Raw genomic sequence first — 14,669 nt, forward strand, 5'->3', positions numbered from 1 at the left:
ATAGATAAGCCCCACGCAAAAGGGCATGGCTTATGTTTCTATGTTCCAGCAGTACAACTATTGGGCAAGTTAACATCAAGGGCTTGCTCTGACAAAGGAAGCACCCAGCACACCTCCTCTTGTTGCCATAAACAGTGAACCCTCCTCAAGGAGGCCATCTACTCATAACCAAAGGCTGCACTTCAAACTTATGAGTTAGTATGATTATAGCCTTCCTTAAGAGTTATTCCTCTAGAAACTTTGGCACCAAAAGAAAGCAAACCACTTGAAATTCTCATCCTTTAATGAATGGTCAGTGATAACTTTGAGCTGGTTCTGTAGAATACAATTAAACAATATACTTAAAGGTTTCTTGGGGGGGGGGGACAAAAAACCCACACTCCCTCTTAGGTATCTTTCCGTTCATTGACATTCCATTATTGACTTCAGCTCCCACAGTGTTCCTTTTCACTGCAGATCCATGTCAGAGGGGTAAGAAAACTGAAAATTCCCTTGATGCACCCAGTGACGTTATTTTTGTTCTAAAAATAACAAAAAAATATATATGGATAAACCAAGCTGCTTCCCAGGCACCACTTCAAGAAGAAAAGTTGAATGTCACTGTGGGAGTCTTAATACACTTTTTTTTGTCTTTGCGGATTTCTCCTTCCTCTGCCGCAATCATACGGCGTAAAGTTCATAAATCTTCTTTACACAGTACACCAGGGCAGCGAGTGCTATCGTGTTATGCAGTCTCTTTCTGTGCAGGTCGTCCTTCCTCACCAGAACCACGGGAGTGGAGGAGGTGAGTGTATGCAGGGGCAGGCGAGAGAGTTTATAGGCATTATACTCCACTTGGTACTTGCAGCACGGGTCGAATTGCCAAGAGATCCCATAGAGGGTGCAGCAGGCTATGCTGAGGACGCCAGCAGGCAAAGAGATGTAATGGGAATAATCTACGGGAACAGCCAGGGGGGTGAAGAGGCAGGCTGTGCCTGCTAGCACGGCTGTCTTGTGCAGGCAGTTCCCAACAGTGATCCAGCGAGCCGTCTCGTCCCCAATGCGCGTGGGCTCAATCACAATGTATTTGTACTGAGCCTCCAAGGCCTGTTCCAGCTCGTATTCAAACTGGTCCTGAGCATTATCGCCATTGTAGATTTCGTGAACAATGTAACAGTCCGTGGCAGACAAGGTGACCCTGTCGGAAGGAAAGGCAATCGAGTTACTTGAGGGTTGTGAACTGGCCTTGCTCCCTGCCTTCCCCCCCATCAGTACAACCTATAAGCTTGCCTAGGGGCCGTAGCCAAATTAAGAATTCCAGGCAAGCAAGCCTGGCAGTAGAGGGAAGGATGACTGATCCTCCTCTGCGTAATTTCTGTACTAACTGCAGAGGATGAAAAGACTCTACAACCAGCACGGGGGAGATGGGGACCCACAGTGGTCCAGCAGAGGGGGAACTGACCCCCCCTTCATAGAAACCACACATACTTTTTTTTTTTTTACTAGCCTAGTAGCAGTTCAGGTCTTATTTACTTGGTGGTCATAAACCTGTTGTTCTGCACTTCTTATTTTACTGTTATAGTGCACTGAGGACATCAACATCTTGTGCTCCGAATTTAAGGACACCCATACAAAATTCGTTTGAGTCACAGTATTCCTAACCTTGTTCCAACATGAACTCAGGCATTAGAGGGCAAGGTAACATGAGTGCATGAAAATTATCAACTGATTTGGGAGACTCGTCATAGTATGTGGTACAGAAACCTGTTACAATGGGAAGACTTGTCCAAAACTCCCTTTGGTAACAGCCTTGACAGCAGGCACTAGCCACATGTTTTCAAACTTGGAATTCCTTAATCACATGGGCTAGATAGGAACTTCTGCACCAAATGCTTCAAAAATGATGGCAGGTCACCATATCAGGGTCTGGCTGAGCTCCCTTCCAGACAATTTTCCATATTGAGTTCCTGGGATCCCCTGATGGAAGGGCAGTTTAGAAATATCTCTCTCACAAAAAAGTTTGGTGTTGCTTTTGGTGATGATAAAGATCTAGGGATTGCTACTGGACACAATCTACACCAGGGGTCAGCAAACTTTTTCAGCAGGGGGCCGGTCCACTGTCCCTCAGACCTTGTGGGGGGCCGGACTATATTTTGGAAAAAAAATGAACAAATTCCTGTGCCCCACAAATAACCCAGAGATGCATTTTAAATAAAAGCACACATTCTACTCATGTAAAAACACCAGGCAGGCCCCACAAATAACCCAGAGTTGCATTTTAAATAAAAGGACCTTCTGCTCATGTAAAAACGGAGCGTCCGCGGGTCAGATTGAGAAGGCAATTGGGCCACATCTGGTTCCTCGGCCTTAGTTTAGGGACGCCTGTTCTACACAAAACAACACTTTCAGACCCTCAAGTAGTGGCAACCAGATCTTGACTTTCACTGTCTTTCCCTCCCTTGACAGCAGCTTCATCCTTTTTTCTCTCTTCCTCAAAACTGACCACGTTTTCCAGTGATATAAAGCAGTGCGTGCTATCAGTATACCTGGCCAAAGTCTGAAGGTGGCCGCTGACATTAAGAATTAACACCACAGGACTGTTACTGCAAGTAAGTTGTACCTACTTTTCCAGAGGCCAGTTTCTGAAGGCAAAAAGCTTTCCTGAGGAAGGTTTCCAAAACACCAACCTGGAGAATGGGAACATTTAGCTACCTGGAGCTTGGAAATTAACCAATCCACACTCACACTAGAAATTAATGGGACTGGGAGGGGAATCAGATTCTGCCTCTTTCAAGTTTAGAAATTCAGAATATTTTCTGAACCAGCAGTACTTAGCAGTTTTGCTTATGGATCCTTCACAGGTCTGTGACTAGAGGAAGACAAATAAATAAATGAAGGGAATATCGTCTTTGGTTCACTCCCAACACACAAAACAGTGCTAACAATGCCATATTGCACCACATTCCCCACTCCCTTTCAGTCTTCTAATATGAATGTTTTGCTGTTTTATTCTACCTGCCTCACATGTGGGTGGGTGGGCACTGCCAGCTCTCTTGCAGGTCCTGTTGAACTGAACTAGTGTAATGACTTGAACATACACTTATTTTGCACGAGGGAAGTGATTCCCCACATCAAGATACACTTCAGGAGCAATCCAAACCAAAGATCTGATATGCCAGGAGTTTGGAATAGGTGGGTCTCCAGTTGAGTCAGGGCTCAGCTAGGTTAAGCCCCTCATTCCAGCTCAGTCAGAGATGCACCAGTCCATCCTCCAACCCAGCTCAGCTGGAACTAGTCTCGAAAAAGGAGCATTCGGGCAGAGATTTACCTCTATTCCAGACTCTGTTCAGCTTGGTCACATTACCTAGCAACCCAGCACAAATGACACTGATGAAAACAGTGGTTTAAGTCAAACTCCATTTCTAAATTCTTCCTTTCCCTCTGCTAGGCTCAGCCCCACCCCTGAATAGTTTGCAATAGGGGTCAGTTACACCAGCATAATTTACCCTTGCATAAATGACACTGGCCTCCTGTGGTTAGATTGTTCTGTCCCAGGTGTACAAGGGTACGGCTCCTCCCCCTTCAAGATACATGGTAAGGAGATCCAGTCATTTCCCTGTTGTTGCTCCCACGTGTTTCAAAGGAAGAGCCATAATTGAGACACCTTGATGACCTTCCTAATATGTATTTGCAAAACCAGTTCCCAATCACAATATGCAAGGTCCAAAGCAAATGTAAAAGCAGAACTCCAGAAACACAAGCAGCATAAGAGGCAACATTAAGAAGTCATTGACCAGAACAGGACACACTGCTGTATTCATTAGCAGACTATGAGCAAGGATTAAGATATTGGAGCATGTCTGAGAACATCAGCAGGGCAGATCAATACACACTAAATCAAAAAGTGCTTGTGGGGGTTTGCTATTGAAATAGTTTCCACATTCCCTCCTGGGAAGCCAAGAAACCCCCACTGCAAAATGGCTATCAGTCAATTTGGACAAAGCATTTCAAGCTGCTTTGAAATTTTAAAACTTTTTTGATGTTGCGGTGAGTAGACCATGCAAAACAAGACTCAAGGAGCAATCTCATTGACTTGACTTGGAGGGGGGGTAGACTCTTTTTAAAAGTACCTCAGTTTTGAAGACCAATAATATGACCACCACCACCACCCCTCTCTTTAGGATTCATTCTGAACAAAAATCCAGTAAATAGCAATCTCTTGAAGAGGGACTTTAAAACCTACACTCCTCTTTCTATAACAAGCAGCACCCTGCTAGTATTGTGCTTGAGACGCAGATTAATTTAGCCCATTTTAAAGCCACCACGGCAGGGGAAAGCTTTTTCCAGACCACATAGCCAATGGACACAAAGCTTTGGAGCAGCTGTGTACTCTACACATTCTTTTTCTAGACCCTCTCATCCAAAACAAAGGGAAGCTTTGTGTGGTGTGGAGTTTGTTTAGCGTCTGCCTGGAATAATGTTCCCACCGTTGACAGTGGGAGGGGGTGCAAATTTTAGCACTGTTGCAAAAAAGCTCAGTACACCCAATTCTCTCTCTAAATCAGAGCAAGGATTAGAATTTGGAGAAGCGTGTAGAGAAATCCATAGAGGCTATCCATCATGTAACAGCCTCATTAGCAATTCCTTTTAAAACAACAACACTGCATTCACCAGTTGCGGCAACCCATGGACTTCAATACACTGAAGATGAAAGTCTGTACACTTGTCACCCAAAAACCCCAAGATTAAGTCTGAACCCTGCATACAAAAGTACAGCACAAATAAACCTACAGCTGGGACAGGATTTCGGGCTTTGGGAGCTAGCTTTACTGCCTCTTCATACGTTTGAGATAGCCCAGCAGGGGGTGGGGGCAGGAGAGGGAGGATCTAGCAATAGCAAAAATGTATGCTTCAAGACTGCAAGCTTTAGCGTATACAAACCCACACCGGGAGAAATTCCTGCATTCAGCTGTATAGGAATTTGAAAACCTAACATTCACACACATATATAGTACTGCTGCAAGCTGTAATTGGTTGATCACTCAACTAATCCTTTAGTTAATGGGGGACACACACAAATTTTAATCCACCACAATGCAAGCTAAAGGCACATGTTTGTTCTCTGATGTCATTTTGGTGCCTTCCTGTAATAGGCAATGAATGGAAATACTAAGATGACCTTCTGTCCTAACAATGAGCAGCAGTTTTTAAACTATTGCTTTGCAGCTTCACGCTTTTACACCTTCTGTGTCACAAAAGGCACCTATATGAGTTACCTGTAACATCCCCATTTAACCAACTGGTGATTTGCACAGCAGACCAACTAAACAATCAGTTGACAATCCACATTCTATCTCACCTTTCCGTCAAATATGCTCAAGCAGCTTACAATATAAAAATAATAAAAGTTGTGCCAATGAAAACCAGCAGCCTGTTTAAAAAAAGGCAGGTCATAATTCAATTAAAAGCCAAAGTAAAAATACAGTCTTAACCCAGCACCTAAATGATAGAAGCCTAGGTTTAAGAGATGCCTTGGAAGGGAATACCAAAGCCAATGTCCTACCATAAACATTGTAGAGTGCAAGCATTTCTGAATGCCTTTTGGACAATTTTTTGTATCAAATTCTCTGTGTCAGTTATTAAGAAATGAAATTAAATGTTATTTAAATCAGGAACAAACTAGGACAAAGAAGTGGTTCTTGGAAGGAGAGGAATTCTTGCTTCTACGACAGCACTGCCGACTGGCAAAGTTTATGTCACATGGTGTGTCAAGTATAAAAGGGTACACCCGAGTAATTGCATGAGCTTTCAAATGCCATTAAATTCCAAGAGCCGCACACCATAGGGGTCTTGGATCACTTTGTCTCAAGTCTAATCGCTAGGGTCAGCACTGTCTGGCACAGCCGAAGACAAGCATGTGGTTATGTGTATCAAACTCTTTCAATGCTAACCATGGTTAAAGAATTCAGTATCACCAAGGCTGCACACGGTTCCACTAGATTGCTGGGGAAACCTCAGAGCTGCAACAATTGGGTAGTAACTGGAGATCAGAGCTGAATGGAGAGGATGCCCACCCCAGAACGCCTAACCACACACACTGTAGTGTAGTGTAGGTATTACCATTAATATCAGCCCCCGATGCAAAGCCATGCTCAAGAGAGCATTGAAGAGGGGTGCGTGAAACAAAAGACAGGACAGCAACGCATTGAACTGGCCCAGCAGATTTTCACTCAGAATGGAAAAGCCAAAACTTCACAGAGCAGAATAAAAGTAGGTTGTCCACTGTGTTCACTCAACTTGAAGACTCACACAGCTGAATGTGTGCCTAGCGTTTCACACAAGAAAACAATCACAGGATCATATATTCACAGTAAATGCTAGTTTCTCTAAATGTTTATTGTACTTCTGCAAACCTCAAGGTTCCTCCGAGCCTGCTGACACCTCCCTCTGCCTTGTGGATGGTACCGCTCTGGCTATATATGCGACGGCACTCTCACTGCCTGAATATCTGAAACAGATGGAACAAGTGGAGGTTGCAACAAAATGCTGCAGTGGAGTATTCCTCCATCCTATTCTTCCCACCCAGTTTTCACCTCCACCCCTCCGATATTAATCAGTGCTCTATGGCAACTGCGCATGTCCATTCCTCATGGGACCCACCTTGCAGACTCTCCACTGTGTCTTTACGGTTTTTTAAAACCAGTATCAAACGTCTCGGGCCCAGCGTTAGAAACTCATTGATATACAAGCTAATTGCCAAATAGCACCTTAAACCTAGGTTATGGTGTCACAATGGAGTGTCTAGGTACCCGTTTTTTGCAATGAGATTAATTATTGTTATTAATTTCATTTCTATATACAAGAAAGAAAAAAATGTCAAAGCAGTTTACAACACATTAAAACATCAAATAAAACAATCCAGAAGAAAACAAATTCAAGCTTCAAGGAAAATATTCCAGATCCTTCTCTTAAGTGAATTTGGCTTTTCCCATATTTACCTAAGTAATTTGTAGAGCTGCCTCATAGCAGAAGTACTTTAGGAAGCCAGTGTGGTGCAGTGGTTAGTGTCGGACCTAGAAACTAGGAGATCAGGGTTCAAATCCCCACTCAGTACTGATGCTCCCTGAGTGACCTTGGACCAGTCACAGCCTCCTAACCTACATCATGGGGTTGTTGTAGGAGGGATTAACTGAGGAGGAGGGTGAACCATGTACTCCTTTCAGAAAAAGTGGGAGATAAATGCAATAAGCAAGGTCTTCTGCTTACCTGCTTAAGAAAGCTGGAGGGACTAGCCAGATAGAGATGTCAGTTGCCAACAGCCAAAGATCTCCATGTGGTCGCAATTGGACCCCACATAATGCGCCTGGTGAATTTTGAACAGTGCTCAGTCTGCACAATCACCAGGGGAGAACCTGCTGGTGGTGCAGCCACTTGAAGGTGCCGGGGGGGGGCATGTCCCATGTTTGTGGAAAGCCCCCCTAATGAGGCACATCTGTCTCCCTCACTATTAGCTTTTAGGAGAAATTTAAAAACATTAGTCAGGCCTTTGATGACTGAAAGTCATGTCCCTGGCAATCCTGAAATTATTAGTTTGAGAGCAGGTAATTGCTTTTAGGCATTTTAAACTGGTTTTTAGAAGGTTGTTCCAAACTGTTTCTACAAGTTTTATTTATATTTAGTACTGATATGTTTGCTGTCATGTGCTCCTTTGGAAGAAGTTGCATTGTATAAATCTAACAAAAGGCTGCCAATACCTCCATCTTGTGTGTGAATGATGACATTTTGGTTTCATAAGGATCACTGCTCGGAGAATTAAGTTCACTATTAGTACACAAGCTTAAAAATACATGCTTATAAGCAATTTTGAACATTCCAAGTACTGTACTTCCAAGACTGGTCATTTTTCTTTACTCCATCCTTGGCATGGAATTCCCAGCCCAAACGTATGTGGTGCCTCCACTCTCCTCTGCAAAACCCATATTTTCTGCATAGCATTTGGATTACTGTACTCCCTTTATCCTCATTCCCAACTATAACAAAGGTTTAAGACATTCAGCTGCATTTGCCAACATTCCTCCCTCCTTCCTCTTTGACTGTAGCTATCTGTCCCAAATGCACTTCCATATTTTGACTGAATACTGTACCAGATATGCCGATGGCACCATGTAATCCAAAGGTGGGGAACCTCAGGCCACTGTATTGGTTCTTCCAGGCTGCTGTCCCCTCCCTAGCCCTGCTCAGCACTTTCTTGAATGCTCCTGTCTGGTTGGAATGCGCCCTTGAACTGTGCTAATGCCCTTGCTTCCCTGAATGGAGAGGGAAGTGTATGTAGAAACCTGACTGGATTGAAGCCTGCAAAAGTTCCATCCATCCTCAGCCAACTTTTGCCTCTGCCTATGGCATGTGACCCCTGGAAAGGTGCCCATTGAGGGAATGTGGACCAATGCCTGGTCTAAAGAAACCATTACTACTCTAACTGATGTGGTCTATTATCCCCAGACAATGATGAGGGTGAGGGATGAGATGGAGAAACAGCAGCTGGTTGAAGTTGTCAGTGGTTACCTGCCCCTAACGAGCAATCTGTTTTATACAAAGTCAGACCGTTAACCAATCTAGTTCAGTACTGTCTTAACTGGCAGCATCTCTCCAGGATTACAGACAAGAGACTTCCCCAACTTGTACCTGGAGATGCTGGGGATTGATTCTGGGAACTTCTGCTTGTGCAGTAAGTGCTCTACTGTACTACCCTATGCAGAGACCCCTGTAAAGCTGGGAAGGGGAGAAGCCCTAATAAGCTGACAGAGTGATGTAGCTAAAAAATAGGCCCCATGCCTTCCTTAGTATTTCACCAGTCAAACATCATAATACAAGAGGCAGTCTGTCAAAGAGCAGCATCTGAACACCCAATTTACTGGAATTGATGCTTCTGACTAGTTTGAGGTATCTGCTATATTATTAAATTTGACCACATTCCATCATGCCAGGCAATATTTTATTCATTAGTTATTCACCCAACATTAACCCTCTCATGTCAACAAGACTCCCTTTTAAGCTAACTGCCTAGCATCAAAATAGCTTGAAAGCACATTTTTTAAAAAGCTCATTGATGGGAAATCCAAGAAGCAGGTATAACCTACTGACAAATGAAGGGAAATACATCTACCATGAAAGCTGCACAAATTCTGTGGTTAGTTGATGAACACTAGATCTGTTCTGCATCCAAAACACATTCCTGGCAGCCAAAGTCACACAGATGTTACCCAGAAGGGGACACTGAAAAAAGATGGGCAGAAAACAGACATATACATTTCTAACTTCTCAATGGAGAGAAGGGTAGAAGCCATAATACAAGGGGGTTAATAATTATTTCAGCCAGAAACAAATAACTGGAACATTTATTGAGTCAGCTGCATGTAAACAGTGGTTAAAACTACACCCATCATCCCTACCGTGGGTTACATCAAAGTAATACTCAGTTAGTTACAATCATTTTTAAATGGGTATGATCTACTTGTTTACAAAAACAGGAATATTACTCAACTCCTGTTATGAGCCACATTACCAGCTAGCATACACTGTTTTCCAATTACCTATGGTAGACATAACACTTAGCTATGGTTAGTTCCCGCTGGGGTTTATTGACTTCACTCTTATTGAGAACTCATACAATGATGCTGAAGTTTAGCTGGTTGGTCTAAACTCAGTCTCCAGAGAACAGGTATAGGTGCCAATAAGCCCAGCTTCTTACCCTGCAAGCAGAAGCACAAAACAACCTGCTTTTAAGAGTTTGCTCACTGCAGATTAAAACCTAACCTTGGTTAGCACAATCCCAAGATTTGCAGCACTATTCAAACCATAGTTTCACACACTTTTTTGCAGCCAATCCATAACCATTGTTTAAGTCAGCATTCCCCAACTTGATTCCTTCCAGATGTTTTGGAATCAGCTTCCCAAGCAACAGACTCTCAGAAAAACACTTCTGCAGACTTCACATGCAACACAGAGCATTTCTTTACCCCAGTTGCTTCTAACTGCCTTAAACATGACTGGTCCAGGTTCTAACTGCTCTAGCATATTCACAAACACGCCACTCAATATGTATAACTTTCTTATTACATTGACTTGAAAGTCTTAAACTCTTTTTTCAACTGAAGAGCTCATTTCATCTATTCCTTATTGGCTTCAACCATTTTAACATAAAGCTGAAAGTATTTATCTTTCCACTGATACTTCAGAAGTATCTTTCTCCACTGTCTAGTCTAAAATGCCCTAACTATTACTCAAAAGTCCTCATTCTGCCTTCATGGGAGAGAATGCAACAAGCAACAATTGAAGTTAGGGAAGTTTGCTGAAACTATTGAAACCGGGATGCAAAATTATAATTAGGAGTTACACAGCAATAGTTTCAACTGGGAGTTGCAAATACTGATCTTTTAGAAGCTTACCCTTAAAAGTGAGAATATTTACAACAAAAGATTGAACTTCAAAACAAAAAATACAGTATGTTAAAACCTTTGGGGTTAATTTGAGCAATGGGAGAAATCCCCCAAGAAAACTATGTAGATATTCTTTGTTTCACCTCCTACCATTATCTACTTAGAAGTAAAGTGAGAGCTGATGGCCAAAGGGGGTGAAACTGCCACAGCCAGGAGCCACCAGGTTAATTCCACCCTGCCTGCTCCCTAACCTTCCAAATCCACAACAATGCAACACCTAAAAACACAAATCACTCAACCAACAGGAACAGCTGTGCACCAAGAGGTCACTCTTAGAGGACTTTGGGGGAGCATTTGCGGCCTTCAAAAATAGATTTTAAGAGCATCCAAGAATATTCTTAGTCTAAGCAGAAGCTACTCTTGTCACCTCCGGGTCTAACATCTGGGATGGGTGAAACACGCTCTGAGTTAAGTTAAGTGACGTTGTGGACTGACCTTCCCTTACCCTCTCCCTCCAATCTGGGATGAGGGGATACCTGCTTTCCCCAGAGCCTGATGAAGCCACGACCTTTCCTCCACCCCAAACCCAGACCTTGAGGCAACTGAACTCCTCCTCGCACTCACATAAGCTTCACACGCTGATGCCTCCAGCGGGGCCCCCCATATCACACACACGTTCGTTTGACCTTTCTTTCGGCAGCACCTCCTCCAGGAGCCCTGCAACCCCTAACCCATGCCGTGCCCACCCCTCTCGCCCCACTCCCTGCGCCCCCCCCCCATTCTTCCCCTCCCCGCTTTCCCCAAGGATGAACTCTTGCAGCCCCCAACTCCTCCTGCCCCGGGAGGGAGGGGAAACGAGGCTACTATGCCAAGGCCTTGTGCCGCACAGACCGTACCTCGTTTCCCCTCCTTCCCTCCCCATAACTCGCCTCTGTCAACTCTCTCGCCCCCCCTAACCCCGGAGCGACCCCTCCTGCCTCCTAAACCCAATGACCTCGGCACCCCCACTTCTTCGGGCAATCCTTCAGCAGCACCCTTCCTTCCCAGCCGTCCATCCCCTCCCTTATGCCAAACGCCAACTCGCACCCTCCTTCCCGGCTCTCCCGTCCCACAGAGGCGCCCCGGAAGCTGCCTTCGCCGCCGTTCGCGAGTCTCGAGGCCTGGCCTCCGCTTCGTCCCCTGCAAGGCCAAGAGGCCTCAAAGAAGCTGAGGGGCCTAAGGGGGGCGTGAGGGCAGAAGCAGCCCTCGGCTCCCCCAGGCCCAGGGCGTGAAGGCCGCGAACCGTGGGGGCGGGAAGGAGGTCGCTGGGCAGCCAGCCGGGACTCCGCCGCTCACCTCTCCCTCGCGCCGGCGCCGCCTCCGCTGGAGCTGCCGGGGCCTGTGCGCCTCCTTCCCCATGCCGCCATCTTGGAGAGACTCGCTTCGGAAATGTCTCCGCCAAAAGTGAAGGCGGGGGCGGGGGGGCGGGAGAGAGAAGGGCGCGCGCGGTGAGGCAAAGGGTGGGGAGGGAGGAGGTCCCGAGGCCTGCCGGGAAACGTAGTCCTGTTTAGGGTGGGGGCGGGGTGGAGAGGTGAGCTTGCTTCCATTCGGAGGGGAGAGGCGGGGCACGGAAAGAGAGGATTTAAAAAAAAAAAAAGCGGGAAAGGTTCCCGCTCCGCATTCGAACCACAAGCCCCAGAGTGCTTCGCGCGGTGGCGTTTAGCGGGAGAGGGCGGGCTCCACATCCGTCGCGGCTACTCATGGGAAATGTGGTCACGATGTGAACGAGCTGGGAGGGAGCTTATAGGAAAGGGGGAGGGAAGAGGAACTACAGCTCCCAGGAAGCCGCGGGGCGCGAGAGCCATGCGGTCGCCTCTAGCAAGGCCACGTGGGGCTGAGGGAGAACGTTTACCAACACAGGAGAGCAGGGAGGGAGGAGGCCCCTGAGCGTGCTCCGCTCCCCGTTATGAACACGGCCAATCACAACCGGCGCCTTTCAGAATGCTCGTGTCCTGCAGCTGCGCCAAGAAGCCTGCTTTTTGCAAGGAGTTTATTTGAAAGCAGCTGCCACTTATTGTAATGGGATTTACTTCCAAGTAACTGCTTAGTTTACGGCCTTGCTGTCCCGATCCCATTGTGTTTACTGTGCAGCCATTTCTGTTTATTTTTAGAGGAGTTTTACATCCTGGGATTACAGCGTCCCACAGTTAAGGTCATTTGGGTCACACAGAGGAACACATTTATTTGTTTTTTGCAGTTATATGCAACCTTTTCCCCCAAGCAGCAGAAAATCGGCACACATGGTTCCCTCCCCTCCTCATTTAAATCCACAACAACCCTGTGAGGTGGGTTGAGACAGGCCCAAGGTCACCTAGTGAGTTTCATGGCCAACTGGGGATTCGAACCCTGGTCTTTCAGGCCTAGTGACACTGCAACCCCACACCATGCTAGAAACTTACTTAAGATTATGTACTTAAAACTACAGGATTTAAAATTGGCGGGCAGTATGCTTCTGAAAGCCAGCTACTGGGAATCACCAGTGTGGCTAATAGCGCTGCTGGGCTCAAGGTTCTGCTTTTGGGCTTCTCATTGGGGCATCTAATTGGGTGCTGGTGCAATGCTGATTTTTTTGTGGTTGTATGTTTTGAATAGATCTCATATGTGTGTGAATTGTTTTTAAATAATTTTCGTTCCTCAACCCCCCTCCCCCAGTTTTCAGCTGTTTTTTATTTTGGCTTTAAGCTGCCTCGAGTCCCTGTCAAGGGGAAAAGTCGAGGCATACATAAACGTATAGTGATCATTATACGTTATTTTATTGGCCATTGCGAAAACAGGATGTTGGACTAGACAGCCTTTGGCCTGATCCAATGGGGCTCTTCTTATGTTCTAATTTGTCCATCTGGGTATCGTTAGATAGTATTGTCTGCTCTGACCTTCGACTGGCAAGAGCTGTCCAGGTTCTCAAAGATCTTTCACTTCACCTGGCACGTGAGGTTTCTTAAATGAAGAGGAAGGGAACCTCTGCATGCCAAATGGGTTCTTACCACTGAACCTTCATGGCTCATCTTTTTGACCTATCGGGCTGGACCCTGTTTTATATGTTTGGATCCTTTGAATTTCTGTTTTATTTGCTTTTATGTGTTTTCATGCTGCTGTTACTGTTTGTTTCAGGTTGTATTTTAGTTTTAATTATATATTGGGTTGCATCCAGCTAACTTTTACTCAGCATAGATCCATGGAAAGGAATAGACCTAAGCCTAATAGCCACGCCCATTAATTTCAGTGGGTCTATGCTGTGTAATTATTAGGCACCATTATTTTATTTATTAAACTTGCTAGTTGCTCGTTACCTAAAAAGATCTCCAAGTGACTTGCTGCGAAAAACATTTATGTAAATGCGCGATACCAAGAGAAAAATTCATGTAAAGTATTAACATCCCATACAACATTAAAAAACAGTCACCCACATACAGTGAAAGGTGACAATGTTGACCCAGATCGGATGCTGTAAAACAGAAATGAGGAACCTTTGGCCCTTTAGATGTTGTCAAGACTCCAACTTCCATCAGCCCCAGGTAGCATGGTGAATGTTCAGGAATGATGGGAGTTGTAGTTCAGCAGCACCTGGCATTTCCCTTTTCCTACTCTAAAACCTACATATAAATGAACTCATGGATGCTGCCCCACTGAGAACATAATGTCTTACTTTAGAGCAGCCAGGTTAACTGCTGCCGCTTCTTGGTAGAAATTCACATCAATGCAGCAGACTCTGTATTTTTAATTTTAAATAATAAAAACAAAAACACTTGGAGAAATCAGTACCAGGAAGTGGCCTGACCAGTGTGGTCACACCGGGCTAAACATTACTTCCTCCATTCAGCTGCATAAGGCATTTTAGAGCATCTGAATCAGAGCTTCGCATAGCTGCATTTGCAAAATGGCTTTTAGATATTGCCTGAGATCTTGTGTGTTATGGTCACCATGAGGTGCTATGGCTGGTGTGTGGAACGGTTCTGAGCAGTATCCCTTCTTCCCAACAGCTGTGAGAAATGGACCAAAGTGGGTGTATAGCTAGGCCCAGTCTCGATAAAATTCATGCAAACAAGCAGTGAAATAGCAGGAACACATGTTCATCTCTGAACAGAAGTTCATGTCATTTCAGGGATGCTTTGGGCTGATCCACTTGATAACCAGAGCATAATGTGCGAGTGGACTCTCCTCAAAGTTGAGGTGACCGTCATATGATACAATATGGTTAAACTTTTGTGATTCTTG

General features: G+C 45.1%; 1 protein-coding gene across 8 annotated transcripts; it reads right to left on the minus strand.

The window, feature by feature from the left end:
- Positions 1 to 265: 265 nt before the first annotated feature.
- On the minus strand, positions 266 to 11,871 carry TMEM11 (transmembrane protein 11). 8 transcript variants are annotated; one of them, XR_004427792.1, is made up of 4 exons: positions 11,751 to 11,765; positions 9,143 to 9,252; positions 6,393 to 6,487; positions 1,043 to 1,177 (listed from the first exon to the last, which is right to left on the minus strand). XR_004427792.1 is itself a non-coding variant. In XM_033167954.1 (3 exons), the coding sequence occupies exons 1-3, from the start codon at positions 11,811 to 11,813 to the stop codon at positions 661 to 663; spliced, it is 690 nt and encodes a 229-aa protein (XP_033023845.1). In that variant the 5' UTR covers positions 11,814 to 11,867; the 3' UTR covers positions 266 to 660. The 8 variants fall into 8 exon arrangements, 2 of the variants coding, with proteins under 2 accessions (XP_033023845.1, XP_033023846.1); XM_033167954.1 differs by lacking the exon at positions 6,393 to 6,487 and having other exon boundaries at positions 266 to 1,177; positions 11,751 to 11,867; XR_004427794.1 differs by lacking the exon at positions 9,143 to 9,252 and having other exon boundaries at positions 11,751 to 11,841.
- Positions 11,872 to 14,669: the final 2,798 nt, after the last annotated feature.

The sequence above is a fragment of the Lacerta agilis genome, chromosome 13, assembly GCF_009819535.1.
Source record: "Lacerta agilis isolate rLacAgi1 chromosome 13, rLacAgi1.pri, whole genome shotgun sequence".
In the NCBI taxonomy this organism is placed as follows: Eukaryota; Metazoa; Chordata; class Lepidosauria; order Squamata; family Lacertidae; genus Lacerta; species Lacerta agilis.